Source organism: Oncorhynchus tshawytscha, linkage group LG07 (genome assembly GCF_018296145.1).
Source record: "Oncorhynchus tshawytscha isolate Ot180627B linkage group LG07, Otsh_v2.0, whole genome shotgun sequence".
In the NCBI taxonomy this organism is placed as follows: domain Eukaryota; kingdom Metazoa; phylum Chordata; class Actinopteri; order Salmoniformes; family Salmonidae; genus Oncorhynchus; species Oncorhynchus tshawytscha.
The window spans coordinates 52,171,085-52,193,759 of NC_056435.1; the positions used below are offsets into that span (position 1 = coordinate 52,171,085).

The following is a 22,675-nucleotide window of genomic DNA, read 5'->3' on the forward strand; positions in this document are numbered from 1 at the left end:
ATGCTCTGAGGGCGCGATCCAGGCTGGGCCTGCAGCCTGCGAGGGCGAGTTATTTAGTCTGCCTGACTTGCATGACGGAATGTATTTCCAAAGCGTTACGTTGAGTGAAGAGAAAAACATTGGAGGAAGAGTTTTAAGTCCAATTGAAAGAATTGATACAATTTGATATATGCATGTCGTTGTGTAATGAATTAATTCATGAATTATCTAAATTGTGGTCAGCCCAAACAAATCATTCAGCTGTAGTAAATTACCATAAGATCTCAATGACATTTCCACCAAGGGCTCTGTCATTTACAAAACATAATATCATATTGTGCACTTATTAAAGTAACAATGTATTTCATCATTATTCTGTATGATTATTAAAGGCTAATGTTAACATGGTCTATGCAAGGCTCTGAATGGTTTTATCCGCAGTGGAAAGAAAGGCCAAATAATATCTGCCATATTTGACAAATGTGAAATCAATATCAAGAGCAACACTAACACTTTTCACCTTAGACAAGTTTAATGAACCTCTATAATATACAGTATGGTGTTGTGTGTAAATTGATTGAATAACTTCAAGAAGCTATTTGTCATTGTTAAGCAATTCAACTTACCATACATCTCTTTGACTCAGTCTCCATTTATTATTGCACAGGTCTGAATGTGGGGTCTACAGTCCCATATGCTTGGGACTAGGGACTCTATTCAATCAGATCCACTTTAGCTGACACCCGCAGAGAGATTGTTTTGGCGGTGTCAGAGATTGAACTGTGTTAGAGCTGTCAAATCCACAAGTGGCTCCTGGAATTATACCTTTGCCATTGGCAAATGAACAAAGTCGCATTAAGAGAAATCCCATGCAGCCTTGTTTACAAGTCCGAACACTGGAATGTGAGAACACTGGAATGTAATCTACACCTCGATTAGGCTGATAGAATCACTCATTATTTTGTTTAATGATCTTAAATTTGAGCGTCATTATTTCTTTATAGCCTTCACTTTCTCATTCGAAAGTGATCCTACTGAAACAACAGTTTCACTAAGGAAGGGTGAGGATTGCCCCCTATCGGCCTATTACTGTTACCACAAACAATTCCCCAAAAGTTCCATCCATCCATCCATCCAAAGAGGGTATAGTTTGAACAATACATTTTATCATGTTATTGCAGAGTTATTTATTCAAATAAATATGCAATGCATACACTTTGTTTTCCATATTATTTCACATAAATATTCAAACAGGGTTTGTCCATGGTAGAGATGCCAAGGTTTAAATGCTTTTTCTGTTTTGTCTAACCAAAACAATATTACTATCTGGATCCACTGTTCTAAACACCGTTTTATGTCAGGGGTGACAATAGTGATACTCCAATTTAGAATTGTCTGTGTTAACTCACTTTACTTTATAACGCTATATATTCTGTGTGTGTATAGCTAAATAATTTAACTTTATTGTGCCAGCTTGCAAGTCAAGAATTCACTAATATTCATAATAATCATAGTTAATAATATAGAATATTGAACATGTATTATTTACAATCTAAAAAATGTTACTGTGTGTGTCAGGTTAAATTGTGAAAACATCTTGAAATATATAAAACTTTAGGGTTTAGACAAATATTTTGCAGATATAGAATAAAATGTATCTACTATGCTTTTTTTGTTGTCTAATCACACATTAGCAACGCTACTCTAAGTTCTGATGAAAATCGAAGAGAAACAGTCATGCAAGGTTATTACAGTCAATCATCCAAACATATAATATTAAATGTCATTCTGTACAAGGAGATCAGTCAGACTGTTTAGAAAATAAAAGGATAGTCACCCCCTAATCAAAGTTTGTCAGATGTTTTCATAACTTCAAAGGTGAGCTATATTCCACACCATCTATTGTGTAGATCCTGCCCGCTATATTGCATTAGGAGAAATCTAAAAGCTATGAAATCCATATTAAGTGGAAAAATGTCTAACATCTATAGACAAAAAATGGCATGGAACAGAAACTATGTTAATCTTTATAACAGACCATTATTGAGATATGAAATACTCTCACAAACATTCAATGATTTGGGAGTAAACTATTCCTTTAAGTGCTGAGCAAGAAACAATTATTATGAGCCACAAAGATTCTTAACTCTCGATTACATTTAAACTAATAAAAAAAGATCAGTTGTCACAATGTATTTCAAAAGTACACAGCATTACACAGCATTCTCTCTTTATGCATTTCCATGGTGACTCACATCGTCAGGTGTCTCACGATGGCTTGTCACCTTCTTTCTTCAGACGGCTGTGGAGGAAAATAACATTAATAAACTAAACCCAGCAAAAAAAGAAACATCTCTTTTTCAGGACCCTGTCTTTCAAAGATAATTTGTAAAAATCCAAATAACTTCATAGATCTTCATTGTAAAGGGTTTAAACACCGTTTCCCATGCTTGTTCAATGAACTACAAACAATTAATGAACATGCACCTGTGGAACAGTCGTTAAGACACTAACAGCTTACAGATGGTAGACAATTAAGGTCACAGTTATGAAAACTTAGGACACTAAAGAGGCCTCTCTACTGACTCTGAAAAAGACAGGCATGTTGAAAGAAGGCATGAGGACTGCAGATGTGGCCAGGGCAATAAATTGCAATGTCCATACTGTGAGACGCCTAAGACAGCGCTACAGGGAGACATGACTGACAGCTGATTGTCCTCGTAGTGGCAAACCACGTGTAACAACACCTGCACAGGATCGGTACATCAGAAGCGGGACAGGTACAGGATGGCAACAACAACTGCCCGAGTTACACCAGGAAGGCACAATCACTCCATCAGTGCTCAGACTGTCTGCAATAGGCTGAGAGAGGCAGGACCTCACCAGACATCACCTGCAACAACGTCGCCTATGGGTACAAACCCACCGTCGCTGAATCACTGACGAGTTGCGGTTTCGTCTCACCAGCGGTGATGATCAGATTTGCGTTTATCGTCAAAGGAATGAGCGTTACACCGAGGCCTGTACTATGGAACGGGATCGATTTGGAGGTGGAGGGTCCGTGATGGTCTGGGGCGGTGTGTCACAGCATCATCGGACTGAGCTTGTCGTCATTGCAGGAAATCTCAATGCTGTGCGTTACAGGGAAGACATTCTCCTCCCTCATGTGGAACCCTTCCTGCAGGCTCATCCTGACATGATTATCCAGCATGACAATGCCACCAGCCATACTGCTCGTTCTGTGCGTGATTTCTTGCAAGACAGGAATGTCAGTGTTCTGCCATGGCCAGCGGAGAGCCTGGATCTCAATCCCATTGAGCACATCTGGGACCTGTTTGATCGGAGGGTGAGGGCTATGGCCATTCCCCCCAGAAATGTCTGGGAACTTGCAGGTGCCTTGGTGGAAGAGTGGGGTAACATCTCACAGCAAGAACTGGCAAATCTGGTGCAGTCCATGAGGAGGAGATGCACTGCAGTACTTAATGCAGCTCGTGGCCACACCAGATACTGATTGTTACTTTTGATTTTGACCCCCCCTTTCATCAGGGACACATTATTCAATTTCTGTTAGTCACATGTCTGTGGAGCTTGTTCAGTTTGTCTGTTGCTGAATCTTATTATGTTCATACAAATATTTAAACATGTTAAGTTTGCAGTTGACAGTGAGGACGTTTCTTTTTTTGCTGAGTTTATTAATGTTAGTGCAATAGTTCATCAATAAACCAAGATCCCACATTTGTCTAGTGATTTATGATATAATATTAGCTCATCAATAATCAAGATCCAACTTTGTCGAGTGACTTCAATTTTTCAGTAACTGCATAAATGAAAGCACTGTCTTCAGGTAAACTGTTGTTGTCGTTATTGTTCGGAGTTGGTAATCACCTCACCTGTAGTAATCCTCCTGTCCGGGCAGAGGCCCCCCGTGTTGTAGGTGGTGGTGTCCGTGTAGCCACTGCTGCTCCATGGCCAGCCTCTGCAACTCTGCTGACTGGGCGTGCATGGCCTGGAGCTGGTGGGCTGCAGACATCTGGGGGATGGGCCCCTGGAGCTCACGGGGGTACCCTGCTCCTGCAACAGCGGCATAGGCTGTACGGATGTTGATCAAGGGGCACAAAACATCAGAGTGAGTCTTAGTCACCTCACAATCACAGAAATATAGTCTGAATACAGTGAATTGGATGTGTGTGTATTCCCATATAGATAGTCAAGGTGAATGTTATTGTTCCTCACCAAACAGTGGGTGTCGTAACATGTCATGGTCGTGGGGCAGGTCGTTGAGCAGAGGGTTGGGGATGGGGCCTCCAGGGAAGGGGAAGCGGGCCAGACGGGGCCCAGGAGCCAGGGGATCCAGAGGGTGGGGCCCATTACCTGGGTGACAGTAACACACATCTAATGAGGCAGGAGAACAAACAATATATAAATTAACACATTTCATAAACATCAGTTAATATTGAGCAGGGGGACAAACTACACTGGTAGGTAGACAGAGTAATACAGTGAGGAGAGTCAGTCTCATTTAATGTTGAGAGAAGGGGCTATCAAAGAACATTAAATAAGAATTTAAAATATATATAATACTAATCAAATGTTCTTGTTTTTAAAACAATAATCAATTTGTGCGTACAGTACACACACATATATACAGTACACACATATACAGTACATACATATCCTGAAGATGAAACAAGACAGAATATAATTGAGTAGAAATGTCCTTACCCTCACCTTGGTTGAGTGGGTCCTGCTGATGTAGGTGCAGGTGTGAGTGGATGTGGGAGTGCTGGTGGTGATGCGGTGTGACGTTGAGCATCTGCAGCCTGGCGGCTGGGTCGTTAGCCACAGATGCCATCCTCTCAGCATGGAGCCTCTCAGCAGTCAGTCGCTCAGCGTAGCTTAGCTCTGGACGCATTTGGGGCCCGGCCAGGGCCAGTGCCTGCCTCTCCCTCTCCAGGTGGTTCTGCATGACCGGGTGGAAGTGGCCAAAGGGGTGGTGGGGCGGCCCAGCGATATGCGGCAGGGCCAGGGCTCCATGTCTGGCAAAGTGCTCCATGGGGTTGGCTGATGGATGCATGGTCTCCATCTCTGGGGGCTTGACCTCAAAGCCAGGCTTCATCCTCTCGCGGAGCTCCCTCTCCCGGAGGTTACGGAGCTCCCTCTCTCTCAGGCTGGGCTCGGCGGCATACAGGCCGGGCATGTGGTATGCCAGCAGAGGGTCCCCGGGGGACAGGGACACGAAGAAGGGGTGGTTGCGATTGTTGGGGGACATGACGTGGGGTCGGGCGTACTCACTGAGGGTGCGCAGGGCAGGGGTGTCGGGGCCGATGTAAGGGGGCACAGCGGCCACACTGGTGGGAGGCTGCTCGAAGGAGGAGCGCATGTGGACCTGGCCGGACATTTGGACATCACTCATACGGCTGTCGTGGGACGAGCTGGAAGCTCTCTGGAAGAAGAAGAGGCTCATTAAGGTGGTTCAAATTTGAAAGAAAACAATGTATAGAGTCCTACAGGTATCCAAAACATCCAACTGATAACATTGTTGTAATACTATATAATAATCAGTGGTGTAAAGTACTTAAGTAAAAATACTTTAAAGTACTACTTTAGTCGTTTTTTGGGGTATCTGTACTTTACTATTTATATTTATGACTACTCTACTTCACACAATCAAAATAATGTACTTTTTACTCCATACATTTTCTTTGACACCCAAAAGTACTCGTTACATTTTGAATGCTTAGCAGGACAGGAAAATAGTCAAATTCACGCACTTATCAACCAAACATCCCTGATCATCCCTACTGCCTCTGATCTGGCGGACTCACTAAACACACAGATTATGTCTGAGTGTTGGATTATGTCTGAGTGTTGGAGTGTGCCCCTGGCTTTCCGTAAATTTCAAAAACAAGAAAATGGTGCCCTTTGGTTTGCTTCAAATAAGGAATTTGAAATGATTTATACTTTTAATTTGACTTTTGATACTTAAGTATATTTTTGCAATTACAGTTATTTTTGATACTTAAGTATATTTTAAACCAAATACTTTTAGACTTTTACTCAAGTAGAATTTTACTGGGTGACTAACTTTTACTTGAGTCATTTTCTATTAAGGTATCTTTACTTTTCCTCAAGTATGACAGTTTGGTACTTTTTCCACCACTGGTAATAATATAATTGATAACATTGTTGTACTAGTATGTAATAATATCATTGATAACATTGCTGAGATATAGACATCACATCAGTTATGTCAAAGAAAAAAAGGAACAGAGGGAATATTACTCACAGCATTTTTGTCTTCCTGCCTCTCTCGTTCCCTCTCCCTCTCTCTGTCCTTCTCCCTTTCTCGGGCATTGTGCTCAGCCTCTCTCTTGGATCTCTCCACAGCCTCCTCTCTCTTCTTGGCCAGCTTGGATGAGGCCAGGGGAGTGAAGAACAGGTCTGTTCTGGAGCACGAGTTGTAGCCACGGTCCAGGTGTTTGAAAAATCTGAAATGAATCAAACAGCATATATAGCAATCACACAACAATATTGTTTGAGAACATATGTAATTCAGATGAACAACATCTGTTAACATTTGAGAAACACAATGGCCACAATTAACTCTGTAAAGGAGGCCCATCTTACAGGACTGCCTGGAGTGATGTCATGCAGTAAGTACCGTGCTGATTGGCTGGCATGACTGGCGATGTTGACAACCAAAGGTTCCGGTGAGGGACTTCTGGGTGGAGGGGGCGGACTCTCAAGCTCCTCACATTCATCCAATGGCTCCTCTTTAATCTGGACATGTGACCCTCCAATGCCAATGGGGTTTTCGGGCGAGGGGCGTAGGGAGGGGAAGGAGAGCTGGAGACTAGGGACTGGACCCATGGTAGAGGGAGAAGAGGCAGAGAGGACAGGGTGCAAGGCTGAGGGGGCAGAGCAGGAGGGCAGGGAGGAGTGGGGGTGGGAGTGGCTGCCTCTGCCAGGGAGGTTCTGCAGCTGCGTGAGCACGGGAGGCTGGGGTGGGACTCCCTGCTGCATGGGCAGGGATTGGGGCATGAGCTGGAGGGGGTGGAGGGGCACCGGGAGGGTGCTGGTTGGGCAGGGAGTTGAGGGGCTTCAGTGCCGGAGGAGGGGGCAGGTTGGACGGCATCTGCGGGAAAGGGGGAGCAAGGGAAGAAGAGAGGTGTGGTGGCTGCTTGTGAGATGGAGGGATGGGTGTGGTTGGGGGTGGTTTGATTTGGGGCCCGGAGGTGAGGGGGAGGGCCTGGGGGAAGGAAGGTTCCCTGGGAAAGTGAGGAGGGGGTCGCTGGGGGTAGGGGCACTGGGTCGGAGCACCATGGAGGGACAGGGGCTGGGTGGGAGGCAGAGAGCCAGGAGAAGGAAGAGGACCCTGGAATACAGGAGTTGGAGGATGGAAGGCCTGTCCCAGCGGAGGAGGGACAGGTGAGTGGCCAGCGAGAGGGTGAGAGGGAGGTAGGGGTCGGTTGTGTGGGGGACTTGTCTGGTAGCTAACTGACTGACCAGCCTGAGCAGAGGTGGCTGAAGGCTGGGGAGGCTCTGGGGAGAGGGTTGCCTGGGCCTGTACCTGGCCAGGCTCTGCAGAGGGAGAGGTACCCTGGGGAGGCAGGGATGTGTTTGAGCCTGCAACCCGTGGTGGAGGAACAATCTGTGGGGTCTGTGTTTCAGCAAGGGCAGCAGCAGGGGCACTGACGGTCTCTGCTGCAGCCTGGTGGGCACCTTGGAGCTGCTGGGCAGAGGAGTCAGAGTCACTCTCGTTGCCCTGGCGAGGGCTGGGGATGCTGGGGGAGGAGGAGCGGTTGTCCTGGTCAATGTCTTTGGTGTCGCTGCTGCCGTCGTCCTGGGCACTGCGGCTGTCTGAGCAGCTCTCCTCCTCCACCTCACCCCTCTCTGCCTCAGCCTCTCCATCGCCCTCCGACCGGCACTCTGCCTGTTCACCCTGAGAGGAGGATGGAGACACAAGGTTAGAATTGTTGGTGAGGGGAGGTTCTCATCATGCGAATGTTACCCAAAAAGAGCCACTGGATAGATCTAGTTACACCCAACAATGTAGCTTAGTGCAGGAAGATAAGACATTAACTAAAGAATAACGAGTCAACAAAAGTGATATGTTTCTGAGAGCTGGTTTAGCTTATTTTGCTTCTCTCTGATCTTGCACCTTGTAGCTGTCATTGCTTTCCTATTGTCTTACACTCTGTCTGACCTGCAGTATCTTCGTCCTTTTAGTTGGTGTTCTCTCAGGCTCCTCTGGGTCCTGGGCTGCACTCTCCCTGGAACGTTTAGTACTCTTTGGTAGGGGCGCCTCTTCCTTTATCTTCTGTTAGATGGAAGGAATATAATTCACTTATTCAATTCAGTTCTACATGAATATACAACACAGTAAAAAGTATTTGGACAAAGGGGAAGCCTTGGTCTGAACGGCAGAAATACAACTAGATGTTATGATTGTATATGATATTAGGTGTACTTCAATTCACAAATGCGCCATTACTGTGCATTCAAATCTATTTCCATGACTTCAAAAATAATATATGTGTGTGACTGTACCTTGCCAGGCTTCTTTGTGTTATCAGTCTTCTCTAAACAGGAGGTTCTGGATGCGTTGGAGGTGGAGCTAGCTCCACTGGGGGCGGGAGAGGGATGGCTACTGGACTGCTGGTCTTCACTGGTAGGAGAGCCGGTCAGCCTCTTGTGGCCACTTCTTAATGAAGACAACTGGAGACAGATACAACTTAGAGTAAGTATTGAAAGATATTATAACAACAATTGAGAGAGAAAGATAATGATGATGGTGGTAGGGAAAGAGAGAGAGGGTGGTAGGGAAAGAGAGGGAGGGTGGTAGGGAAAGAGAGAGAGGGTGGTAGGGAAAGAGGGTGGTAGGGAAAGAGGGAGGGTGGTAGGGAAAGAGAGCGAGGATGGTAGAGAAAGAGAGAAAGAGATAGCAGAGTGTGGGTGGCAGGGAGGAAGGGAGGTATACACAAGATGGGGCTAAGATGGGCGGTTCCCAGGCTTACCGGTGTTCTGCTGCGTCGCGTCCTCATGCCGTGCTTCCCGTTGCCCTCCTCTTCCTCTTTGACAGGTTTGAACATGAAGGGAGGGTCAGCAGGCTTAGGGCCAGGCGGCAGGCGGCCATGTTTGTTGTAGTAGGTACGACAGGTGGTACACAGGAGGATGTTATCCCGGCCTCCGTGCTGCCAGTCCTTAGAGGCTGAAATTAAAACATTGAATGGGATAAACTTTATTGATCACAAGAGGAGAAATTTGATTTGTCATCAACATAGGACAGAAACATACAGTACATCAGAATCCATTGAACTGAGCACCGGTGGCTGGCGGAGCAAGTATGATACATGACATCAATGCAAACCAATAGGATCAATGGGGGAAATAAAGAAACGGACAGAGTTAAGCGATACTCACTGGTTGTGGCACAGTGTCCACAGGTGCCTTGCTCGCTGTCTTCACTGTCCAGGTCATCCTCACTGGCTGAACTTATGTCCACTGCAGAAGAGAGAAGAGATCAGATTAAAGACTATACCCACTGCTATTCATTCAGACAAAGACTATACCCACTCCTATTGTGTTATCTACAGTTACTGGACTAGATGATAGAAAAATACCCTTAGTTTCAGAATGGGTGGCAAGGAATAAGTTAGTCCTAAATATTAAAAGCATTGAATTTGGGACAAATCATTCACTAAACCCTAAACTAAACTAAACTGCTTGGAGTTTAGTCATGGTCAAAACATACTGATACAACAGTAGCTAAGATGGGGAGAAGTATGTCCATGATAAGGCGCTGCTCTACCTTCTTAAAAGTACTGTCAACAAGGCAGGTCCTACAGGCCCTAGAATTGTCACACCTGGACAACTTAAGTCGTGTGGTCCGGTGCCACAAAAAAGGACAGTTGCAATTGGCTCAGAACAGGGCAGCACGGCTGGCCCTTGGATGTACACAGAGAGCTAATAATAATAATAATATGCATGTCAATCTCTCCTGGCTCAAAGTAGAGGAAAGATTGACTTCATCACTACTTGTATTTATGAGAGGTATTGACATGTTGAATACGCTGAGCTGTCTGTTTAAACTACTAACACACAACTCAGACACCCATGCATACCCCACAAGACATGCCACCAGATGTCTCTTCACAGTCCCCAAGTCCAGAAAAGACTATGGGAGGCACACAGTACTACATAGAGCCATGACTACATGGAACTCTATTCCACATCAGGTAACTGATGCAAGCAGTAGAATCAGATTTTAAAAAATAGATAAAAAATACACCTTATGGAACAGTGGGACTGTGAAGCAACACAAACAAAGGCACAGACACATGCATACACACATATGACAACATACGCACTATACAAACACGTATACATTGATTTTGTGTTGTAGATACAGTGGGGAGAACAAGTATTTGATACACTGCCGATTTTGCAGGTTTTCCTACTTACAAAGCATGTAGAGGTCCGTAATTTTTATCATAGGTACACTTCAACTGTGAGAGACGGAATCTAAAACCAAAATCCAGATAATCACATTGTATGATTTTTAAGTAATTAATTTGCATTTTATTGCATGACATAACATGCTTTGTAAGTAGGAAAACCTGCAAAATCAGCAGTGTATCAAATACTTGTTCTCCCCACAGTATATTTAATTTTAATTTGATTTATTTTACCTTTATTTATCAAGGCAAGTCAGTTAAGAACAAATTCTTATTTTTAATGACGGCCTAGGAACAGTGGGTTAACTGCCTGTTCAGGGGCAGAACGACAGATTTGTACCTTGTCAGCTCGGGGATATGAACTTGCAACCTTTCGGTTACTAGTCCAACGCTCTAACACTACATGACCAAATGTATGTGGACACCTGCTTGTCAAACATCTCATTCCAAAATCATCGGCAATAATATGGAGTTGGTCCCCCCTTTGCTGCTATAACAGCTTCCACACTTCTGGGAAGGCTTTCCACTAGATGTTTGAACATTGCTGCAGGGACTTGCTTCCATTCAGCCACAAGATCATTGGTGAGGTCAGGCACTGATGTTGGGCGATTAGGCCTGGCTCGCAGATGGCACTCCAATTAATCCCAAAGGTGTTCGATGGAGTTGAGGTCAGGGCTCTGTGCAGGCCAGTCAAGTTCTTCCACACTGATCTCGACAAACCATTTCTGTATGGACCTCGCTTTGTGCACGGGGGAATTGTCAAGTTGAAACAGGAAAGGGCCTTCCCAAAACTGTTGCCACAAAGTTGGAAGCACAGAATTGTCTAGAATGTCATTGTATGCTGTAGCATTAAGGGGCCTAGCCCGAAACATGAAAAACAGTCCCAGACCATTATTATTATTCCTCCAAACTTTACAGTTGGCACTATGCATTATTGGGGCAGGTAGCGTTCTCCTGGCATCCGCCAAACACAGAATTGTCCGTCAGACTGCCAGATGGTGAAGCGTGATTCATCACTCCAGAGAACGCATTTCCACTGCTCCAGAGTCCAATGGCTGCGAGCTTTACACCATTCCAGCCGATGCTTGGCATTGCGCATGGTGATCATGGGCGTGTGTGCGGCTGCTCGGCCAATGGAAACCATTTCATGAGGCTCCCAACGATCAGTTCTTGTGCTAACATTGCTTCCAGAGGCAGTTTGGGACTCGGTAGTGAGTGTTGCAACCAAGGACAGAAGATCTTTTCACGCGCTTCAGCACTCAGCGGTCCCATTCTGTGAGCTTGCGTGGCCTACCACTTCCCTGCTAACCCGTTGTTACTCCTAGATGTTTCCACTTCATAATAACAGCACTTACAGTTGACCAGGGTAGCTCTAGGAGGGCAGAATTTGACCAACTGACTTGTTCAAAAGGTGGCATCCTATGACGGTGCCACGTTGAAAGTCACTGAGCTCTTCACTAAGGCCATTCTACTGCCAATGTTTGTCTATGGCGATTGCATGGTTGTGTGCTCAATTTTATACACCTGTCAGCAACGGGTGTGGCTGAAATAACTGAATCGACTCATTTGAAGGGGTGTCCACACACTTTTGTATACATAGTCTATATCTTTGTTAGAAAGAATACAATATTTTCTTTGACTGGGTGATGCTGAATGTAAAAACGGCTCCACTTACCCCACTATCCCCTACCAGTCCTAATCTGTGTCCAGGAACCCGGCCATAAAATAAGCTAAATCTTAGAGGAATTGAAAACCCCCGGCACTCACTGGATTGGGACTGGGAAGGGGTGTTCACAGTGGCAGCGGTGGCGCGAGTCTTGGCCTTGCGTGAGGACGGCTGTCTACGGTGCTGACGGTACGGCCGCGTGCCTGTAGCCTCAGGCGTCTTCTTCCAGTGATAGTAGAATGTGATCAACTCCCCCTGCCAACAACACAACACATGATTTAAGAAGAGGGCACAGTGTGCAGATTCCAATGAAGATACAGATAAAGATATTGAATGTGTTGCTGAAGTGTGTTACAGGTTTTGGTTTTTCCAATTATGTTTTGCCACGTATAGCACGTTAGCACGTAGGGCGCGCCAAATGATGTCACATCGTTAGTGTCGTGTCTCTGACTTGTCATTAAATGTGAAGACTGTTTTTTTATCAAATCAATTCTCTATAATTATTATTACGTGATTAAACTAATAATGTAAATTTAATTAACTAGGAAGTCAGGGCACCACGGACAATTTTCAGATTACTAAATTTGAATTTTCCAAATATAACTCTTCAAATTTTAATATCTGATCAATTATTCTTCTATTAATTAATTATTATTATTACCTTCCGTCAGTCTCATCTGAACTTCGTAAAATTCTTGGTTATCTGCACAAACCCAGACTCTACTATGAATCATCCATACACAAATTGGCTCAATTATTTATTTACTAACTAATTAAACAATATACATATTAAAGAATATACAATGCATAATAACATTATACAGTAAATACCATCCCTAGTGGACTAAACACAAACAGTTTGGTTATAACACAATAGATTCAGAGAGAAGAGAAGGGGGTTTTGGAAGGAAGAATACGGAACATTGGTCTCTATCAGACCTGGAAAGCTATTCTCACATAAATACATATGCCGCTAACGATAGCCCATTCGGAAAAGCAATGAACTGTATTTAACGTGAAGCTGGCTTCGATAGTTGAGCTGGTGATGTGAGGCTCTGGTTTGTCCTTTGTGGAGTCTTCCGGATCATCGTGTGACAGGTTCACGTGGTCTGAGAGGTTCATCTCACTCTGGAGATGCTTCCTCGTCGGTCAGTGTTCTCGTACTAGATTTGAGCATATATTCAGCTGCAGTCTGATATATGCTAGTTTAGTATGTACTTCTTCTTTAGGTGATCAATAGTTCAGAGTTCATATCATTTCACGTGTGGCGCAAGCTCTCACGTTTCCTGGCCTGTAAAGTTGAAATTAGCCCTTTTCAATGTGAAGTCCTCCCATTATTTGGAACGGAGTTGGCTTTTCGTCACAGAGGCTTTTATTCGAGGCTTTTATCTTACTCATTCATTTTATACAATAATTAGATGCAAGCCTCATAACTGAGGAACCTGTATAAACAGAGTTAGGGTAATGTTGCTGTATTGTCTTTCATGAGGTCATAAACATGAAACAAAACGGACCAGGTCATAGCTGGCTTCTCCACCGACCGTTTACACATTCTCCAATATAGGAATATTGTTACATTCTCAAATTCTGGGATTAGATAAAATTTGGCGGGAGAGTTCCTTTGTTCTACTGTGACCCTCTCTCTCCCATACGGCATGGTCAGGGAGACACGACGTGGTTGTAAAGTCATAAAAACTGCTGTTAACATCTCTGCTAGCCAATTCACTGAAAGGGCTAGCGTCATGACATTATGTATTTGTTACACCTGTGCTGATTGCCGTCTCGTTAGTCAGATATTATTTCACCTATGCTGGCCCAGGTGATATTTAAGAGTGGCTAGCCCAGTGATCTTGAGAGATGTGGAGGGTCAACACCTTTTAGTTGGCTCTCCCTATTTGATTTCTAGAAAAACATTCCTTTGTCTGATCTTCTATGTTTTCGTCTTGCTCCACAGTTTCGGTTTGCATCCTGTCTTTAAATTTGGTATGGATTTTTCTTTTCTTTGTCTCTTCTTGGGCAAAATTTAGTGGACACTCGTGGTGGGTGGCTTTTAGGTTCCAGTTGTTGTTGCTTGTCAACTTTTAGTGGACACCCCCATGAGTGTCTTTCAGAACCCCTCCTGGTTGTTGTCAGTGACTCTTTGTTAGTTCCCCATTCTGTTTGAGTGAAATTATTTGGTTCTTACTGGGGAACGTAACAAGTATAACAGCAAGTACATCAAATAAGAAGGAACTACTGACTAAATTGCAAACAGTTAGGTCTGTTGATTGTGTGTACGGTATATTTATGTTTAGTTATATGTCTGTTATGTATAGACAGACATAAGACACAGTATGAGAGTAAAATGTATTACACCAGGTGTTTTCATTTACCGTTTTCTTGTTGGGCAGCAGCTCTTTGCGAATCCTGAAGAAATTCTTGCCGTACTGTCTCAAACCTTTGATGAACCGCTTCTGTTGGTTGTAGAGATTGTGGGTGAAATAAAAACAGTCAACAATATACCATGCAGTGTAAACGTGTTTCATATTGTTTCACTATTGCCTATGTTACACAATGGCCATAATACATATTGGAGTAACCCGATGTAACCACAGAGCAGCCCTAACAACACATAGCGCCATATTCTGTCTTGAGCGATTAACTAAAATATCTGAGCAAATCTCACATTGACATCAATGAATGATTTATGCAAAAGTCAGAGTTACAATGCTCATCTCAATTATGAATCAGGCCCAAGTGCCTAAAGTTAAACATGGTCTTTGGACCTGAAGTAAGCATGGTGCAAGGCTGCTTTACCACATCATCTTCTGACCAACATTTCTCAATGAGTTTGGGCACAGGTTTCTTCACTAGGCGCTGGAGAGCTTTAGCTGCGTCGTAACGGCTGGCGTGTAACTGTAGAGGGAGGGAGACAATCAAAGATCACCTGAGAAGGGTTCAAGATCTTATTTGTAACAATATATTGTTTTTGCAATTGTACACTATATATTTAAAAAAAAACATTTCTCTACAATGTTTAAAAAACAAAAACAAAAAACTATTACATTTAAGTGGAAAAAATAATAAATGGGAACGTAAAAAAGAAATGATCTCATTGTTCTATTTCATATTCCCATTTAAATGCAGAAATGTATTCCTGCCCACCATGTTTAAAGCGTTGAGTGTGGTGTCGTCACGAGAGGCCGCCAAACACCCGTCCTCTGTGGATCCTCCGTCACACATCCCTGCAAACGCTGCCATGCTCCTTCAATCAGGAAGAGACATGGAAGATAAATAAATCCTGCTGTGCAGTCAGTCAGGATGACAAGCATGACAAACATTGTGCACTACAGTCGCCTACAGAAGTGTTTTTAAATGACATTATCTTTAACAATAATGACCTGACAGGCTAGCTAGAAGAACTCTGATAAGACAAGTCTTTATACTAAATGACAACTAAAAACCAGCAGCAGTCAAACTGAAACAATTATGTTCTACACACTACTTAATAATCATAATAATGCACTTCACTCTTACTCGCAACACCAGTGTTATGCAGGGCTGACAGACATCACGTTTGGTATGAATCCCATCCGTTTTTAAATCTGTCAGGGTTGCACCTTTCATCACACATAAGATACACTACGAGTGTAGCCTGGTCCCAGATCTGTTTGTGCTGTATACCCAACAACAACCACAGGAGCTGGCTATACAGCACAAACAGATCTGGGATCAGGCTAATATGAGTGTTGCTGAGTCGACACGAACCTGGCAGCTCTGAGGTACATGAGGAGGTCACAATCATTGACCCCTGGCATCCACACCAGCTCTTCATTCTCTGTCTGAGTCTGAACACCAAACACAGGGCGTGGTTGCAGCTCAGGGAGCTTAGCCTGCATACACACAAATAATACAGACAGATAAAGACCATGTTTGTCTCACTGTCACAGACAGTTGATTAGTGATATGAGATATGCACCATGTATTTCACAAATACATACAAATATATGTCAGGTTATGTCAGCGAGATAGTTTATGACATACTGTATGTATCACGAGGCTCTCAAATTTTGCAACACTAAACCAATGGAGATTGTTGAAGACATAACGGTACTGCTATATGGTAAGTTCTCCAATGGGCAATACATTAGAGAGGGACAGCCTGCTTAAAGGGGGTTAATGGACTATTACCTGATGACTTGATCCCACTCTGATCTCCCCCTGCGTGCTGTTCAGGCTCCTGGAAATAAGGCTAATTCAGTTATAACATATAAAACAGTTAGATATTACATTGTTATATTGTTATTGTGCATAGTATCCTCTGTTATATTTGCAACTGATTTGAACAGAATAAAAACTAAAATCAAGAAACATTTTATTAGAGAATCATTGAAAATGAAAAGGCGTAAAGCTCGCTCACCATTAAAAACTCATTGTTTTATTCAAGTCACATGTTGACAAAATGTCACTATCAATTGTAGTATCAATCAAGTGAACAGTGTAATTGTAGGTAGGTAGCCCAGCAGCTAAGGAATTGGAGCATTAGCAGAAAGCTTGACTGTTTGAATCCCGAGCCGAGCGCTAGAAATAAAGAGGGGATTTGATCTGACAACTGAAGGGCTGCTGGGTTCACATCTTAACAATCCCCTACCGTTGGGCCTTTGAGCAGGGCCCTTAACCCCACAACATGCTCTTCATCCAGGGGCGCTGCACTGTAGCTTGACCCTGTGCTCCTCTCAAATGTGTGTGATGTGTGCTATCAAATTTCTGTTGTTTGCTGTAACATATGGACAGTTAAATTGTATTGCATTGTAATGTTTATAACCATATAGCAATGTTAATGTTCTGTTCTAAAACAGAAAAAAACTAGTGCTAGATACATCCCTTTTTCTGACATACTAGTGCATGCAACATGCAAAGGAATTAAACATATTTAACACAAATCACAAGGCAAATAGGCTATGAGCCTAGCACAATCTTAATCCCTAATCCTAATCTAAATATTTCATATTACTGGGTTAATCTTGCATTTCAATTGGACAGCGGTTTCCTTTAATCCCGCCCATCCATCAGTGAAAGCCAATCTGAATGCGGCTATTACGTTCCCTCCAAACATTACATAAACGAGTCCTGTCTCCAGCCACTTGCAATGCTTATCACACTTGCCTTTTTACAAAATAAGCATAGTCTGAAGCGTGTTGCTTTGAAGTTTATAATAACGCATACTTTACATTTAAAATAAGCATCCTCACATCGTCATTGTCTATTTACGTGGCCCGACAGTCTCGCAAAATGGAGTATTGACATAAGTCTTTCCCGGGAGCCGAAGTGAAAATCGACAGAAACCACAAATCTGTGACAGCTGAATTGACACAGATGACAGTAATCCACAATGCACCACGTGATCAATTAAATATATCTAGATACTGAAATATTTTATCCGTACGATAGATTGCTAGCTTTAGCTACATGGATCGAGCTAACGCCATCGCGACCATTGCAATTCCAAGTATGTCATAAAAATGGCAAGGTAAACACAGAAATGTAAAATATTCGCGTCTAAAACAATGTAAAAATGTACGAGGCAACGCCATTACCTTCTCGGACTGAACAGGTCGTCCATGTCGGAGGCTCTTAGTGTCGTTTTTAGGTTGACACTGCCAGCGTAGTGGTCGATACAAACTATGCTATTCCATACTACTCAAAATGGAGGCTAAGAGACGATTTTTTTTCTCCCTAGCACTAAATTGTGCAGTGACCTCAGCCCCACGCTCAGCATTAAAAGTTCCGCTCTCCGTAGATATAACGGAGCATGTGCCGCGGTCGCTAATAGGATAATCTACTGTAGTGTCTACAGAGCCATGCCCCAGAGAGCATCGATACCAAAATATAGAACCGCTTCGAACGCAGACATTATTCAGAGCGCCAGGAAAACTGTAGAGCGCGAGAATACTGAACAGGTTCACACCTGGATACATTATCCAGCCCAGACTATTATTCCAGGAATACATATTTTAATAATACATTATAGAACAATGGCATAATAGTCACACCGGTCACCCTTATAATACATATGCTTGACAATCAAAAAATTGTACACATCTTGCAAAAAAAGTAATGACCACAGGGAAATGGTTCAGTTCCAAACGAATTAGTTTATTCAACTACCTTTATACTTTCCCAAACCATGTTATTTTTGCTCTATATTTAAATAGTAATAATAGCAACTCACACTAATCCAAATGTGCCCCCCCCAACAAAGAATTGTAAGTAACTAGTCTACACAGACACCTTGTGATTCTAGGGCAGCAGAATACATGTAGACTAGGGTAGGTAATGTATGCATGTAACCAAAACCTATGGTCATGAAGTGTAACTTCATATACCTTTCTAGCTGCCTTGACGTGTGTGTAACTCAGTTTGTTCCGTAAACTTCTTCAGCATTTGCAAGTAATCATTGGAATGTTTGCTAAACTGTTATGTGCAAGTGTGTGCCTATATGCCAATGAGTATGTGCCCATTGCACTCAGTTAAGCCAGCGGGTTCCTGAAGTTCTTCCCAGCAAAGACAGCCTTGTCTCCCAATTCCTCTTCAGTTCTGAGAGGAAACTGAAAATACAGTTTAGCACCAAAGCAATATTCAAAACAGTTATGAAGTGTATAGCTTAGTCTGCAGTTTATCTTCAGTGTCCATACTGTATGTGATTGTTTGTCTATTCTAGTTGTAGCAGCAACATTTCACTTAATCAAGTTTAGTACATGCAAATTATTTGGCAAATAAAGGAGATTCTGTATAATGGTGAACTAAAATTATACATTTCCCCAATGGTTATGCAGGATTACATGGGTAAAAAACATGATCAACAAGAAAATAAATCCAGCAGAATAAAAATGACAAGCATCACAACATTACAGCCTAATCAAAGGTCATGAACCCTCACCTGAGAATCTGGTTGTACTTGGCCAGACGTTCAGAGCAGCAAGGAGCCCCAGTTTGGACAAACAGACAGGGGCAACATTAATTACATAGCAATAATGTAATGTAACAAATATAATTTAAAATCCATGATAACAATGATTCCTTTGGGCAGCCCCAAACCTGTCCAGTGCACAGGCCCACCACCAGATCAGCAATGAAGGTGTCCTCAGTCTCCCCAGAGCGATGGCCGACCATCACTCCCCAACCACTGGACTGGGCCATCTTGCACCTGGACAGGGGAAAGAGGACTCATGACGTGGTTAGAAGTTCACACCGTTGGAAAATTGCATCATGCAAGGCTCACATTAGACTTACAACTGGCAGGTTGTTTGCCTTGACTCACATGACATAACGGTTTGTAGACAGTCATGAAAATATAAAATGTAATGCTCATCAATGTATAGTATAATTACAAACTCCTAAATCTCAGGTATTTTCTCAGGTCTGCCCCCTCCCCCCCCAAAAAAAAGTCAGGGAAAAAACTGAGGTCAGAGCTCCTCTTGAAGTCACTATGGAGTGTAGATAGTGTGTGAAACTTACGTGGCCAGAGACTCCGTCACAGAGCCGATCTTGTTGACTTTAAGCAGCAGGCAGTTGCAGGCCTTGGTCACTGTGAGGTCATCACCCACCACCTGGATCTTCTCCGTGCTGCCAGTGAAGTTGGACCACGCCTCCCAGTCCTCAATGGACACCACTGTCACAGAGGGGACATAGAGCAGTGATCACCGAGAGGAAAGTCATGGTCCTGTACATTAGAGTAGACTAAACCATAGAATTGGACATTGTGCGTCATTTCATTTGCCAACCATAATATTTAACTTTGCCCAACTCCATTATAGTGTAAACTGATTCATGGAATTTGTGATAAAATACAAAGCTGATCCAGCCAGAGACAACATGAAATACTTTTGAAATACTCTAAAAGGTAAACAAGGACAAGACAACTGGGTAATCCTTGCAGAAGCTCTTGTAGACGTCAGCCAGCTCATCAGGAGTGATGTAACGCTCTGGGTCATCAGGAGACTTTAAGTTCAAGTCATATTTACCATCCCTGTAGAACTCAGAGGCAGCCACACCCATGCCAATCACCACCTCTTCTGTGTATCCTGCTTTGCTGATGGCCTCTGATAAGCTCTAGAGCTGTGGAAAATTAAATGGGTGTTCATTTGTTAGAATAATGGGTTATACATTGGCAACACCTTGTGATCATGTGGGTACTACAAGTTAGTGGCTGAGGTGGTGAGTTTCCCATATAAAAAGCTGCATCCAAAAAAGTACCAAAATATACTTTGTGCTGAAAATAAAAAATATACACTTTATGTGATCAAAATACTCTATGATTACATCTGATACCTTCCTTGTTCTCCAGGATGTTGGGAGCGAAGCCACCCTCATCTGCCACATTGGTGGCGTCCTGGCCGTAATTATTCTTTATGACGTTCTTCAGGTTGTGGTAGACCTCAGCCCCAATACACATGGCCTCCTTGAAGGTGCTGGCACCCACCAGTAGGATCATGAACTCCTGCATGGCCAGCTTGTTACCCGCGTGAGACCCACCATTGATCACATTAAAGGCCTGGGAAATACCAAATCCAAGATTTTTATTTGATTTCATTAAATTAAAATATATTTTGAGATATGGATGGAGAAAATTAACTACACGACAAGCTGTAAGACAAGGCATGTGTGAGCGTGTTTTGAGCAACAGTATTTTACTCTTACAGTACTGACTTTCACACCCTGTACTCACCGGCACAGGCAGGATGACCTCGGGGTTCCCAGCAAGATCAGCGATGTGACGGTACAAGGGGAAACCTTTCTCTGCTGCGCCAGCCTTAGACACCGCCAGGGAAAAACCCAGGATGGCGTTGGCACCAGACTTGGCTGATATGCAAAAAATAAGAATAAATGCAAGTGAAATTGATCAAAAATAACCTCATATGGGGCAAATATTGAGTTACTTAGCCGACAGAACTCATTCAGTGTGACTTACAATCAATGCATTTAACTAGGTAAAACATGTCCTCCGCATTTTAATCTGAAACTTACACTTGTTCTGTGCCATCCATGATCTGATCAATTTTCTCCTGCTCAACCACAGACACATCCTGAGATGAATAACAAACAAGTTAAGCACATAGCATTTAAACTGAGGAACAAGGGCTGCATTAACTACGAGTATGTGGCAGAGTGGGCACTAGACCTGTTTATCTTTACCAGGTAGGGAAACATCAACACGAGCAAAGACAACATTCCATGTCATTGTACATCAACTTTCAAGAAGTATTATTTCTACTGTACCTGACCAACGATTGCAGGTGCAAGTGCAGAGTTAATGTGGTCCACGGCTTGTGAGACACCTGAAAGGACAATGAAACATTACAGACGAACAGCCTTGCCACTCTGCAGCCATCTGGCATTGCCATCAGCCAGAGGGATTGCTTCCGGTGAAATTAATGAAAGCTGCTCTACTGCATGCGTTGTGCTCATGTTGTGTAACATCCAATGGCAGCGTCCAACCGCAAGAATGGCAGAGATTCAATTCGATGGCTGACACGCACATTCATTCCATATTGTGAATTGAAATAATGTGCTCTGTAGCAGGTAGAACATCACAGTGATGTTACGCTGATGGCAAAGCAACGCATGCAGTGGAGCTGAAATGTAAGAAGCATTGACAATTGGGGGATTTAGAAAGTAGCAATCCAAGCTACAACCCAGTATGCTTTTTCAGACACTAAAACAAATGTACCTCAGTCAGAGCACCATTCAGTTTTTTAGATTGGTGAATCATGCAACCATTACTGTGACAAAGGATTAACTTCACACACAAGGATGCATTCAGAGAAAACAGATTCCATTATAATCATATTATGCAGTTATAGTATATTAACCCCAGATACACACCTTTCCCAAGGTAGCATGACTTTGTCATGTCATTGTCCCTGAGCTCCAGGGCTTCATAGATACCAGTGGAAGCGCCACTGGGTACAGCTGCTCTGAACAGACCTGGGAGACAAGAGTGACAGATATAAAATAGCGTTTGTCATGAAAAGTTGGACAACCAACTATAGCAGTGGTTCCCAAACTGAGGAACACAGGGTTAGGCCAATAGCAACATTTACCTTTGTCAGTGTAGAGGTCCACCTCCACAGTAGGGTTGCCACGAGAAGCAAAGATCTCCCGGGCATGAATCTTCAGGATGGACATGGTGCTCAACCTTTGGAGGAGAAAAGTCTAAATATATTTAAGACTGCTAACCAGAACTTGTAGCGCACGATCAGTCCTATAAACATGATACTTCAATGTCCATTGTGCAACCTCTAGAGCCTTAAAATGTGAATCAGCATGTTTATTTCAGTGTATCAGTCATTTGAGGTATCAATGTTTTTCACATACCATCAAACCTTAAGTCAAGCCAATGAAGGCATGAACACCACCCCAAATGGGCTTGCTATATCAGAGGCCCTTTGTTGACTGCTGAATACAAATCTACTAGGTCCAGTAGAACCTACTGCTATTTCAGTCAGTGGTGGTTAAAAATGACTTTCATTGCATGAAAAGTCCTTTTCCTAAAAGTGTCCTTTCTGGTTGCGAGCTTAGTGGTGCTAGCAGT

General features: G+C 43.2%; 1 protein-coding gene and 1 pseudogene across 1 annotated transcript; both read right to left on the minus strand.

Moving 5' to 3' along the window:
- Positions 1-1,149: 1,149 nt before the first annotated feature.
- Positions 1,150-17,968, minus strand: LOC112254796 (arginine-glutamic acid dipeptide repeats protein). The gene is given in 18 exon segments (XM_024427658.2): positions 1,150-2,281; positions 3,870-4,068; positions 4,213-4,350; positions 4,702-5,422; positions 6,266-6,467; positions 6,641-6,895; positions 6,897-7,921; positions 8,174-8,299; positions 8,530-8,697; positions 8,997-9,190; positions 9,403-9,483; positions 12,204-12,357; positions 14,475-14,555; positions 14,899-14,997; positions 15,247-15,346; positions 15,850-15,974; positions 16,273-16,333; positions 17,679-17,968. Coding segments are annotated over 18 exon segments (3,789 nt in total). The 5' UTR covers positions 17,705-17,968; the 3' UTR covers positions 1,150-2,247.
- A 385-nt stretch (positions 17,969-18,353) lies between these two features.
- LOC112255510 lies at positions 18,354-22,278 on the minus strand (annotated as a pseudogene).
- Positions 22,279-22,675: the final 397 nt, after the last annotated feature.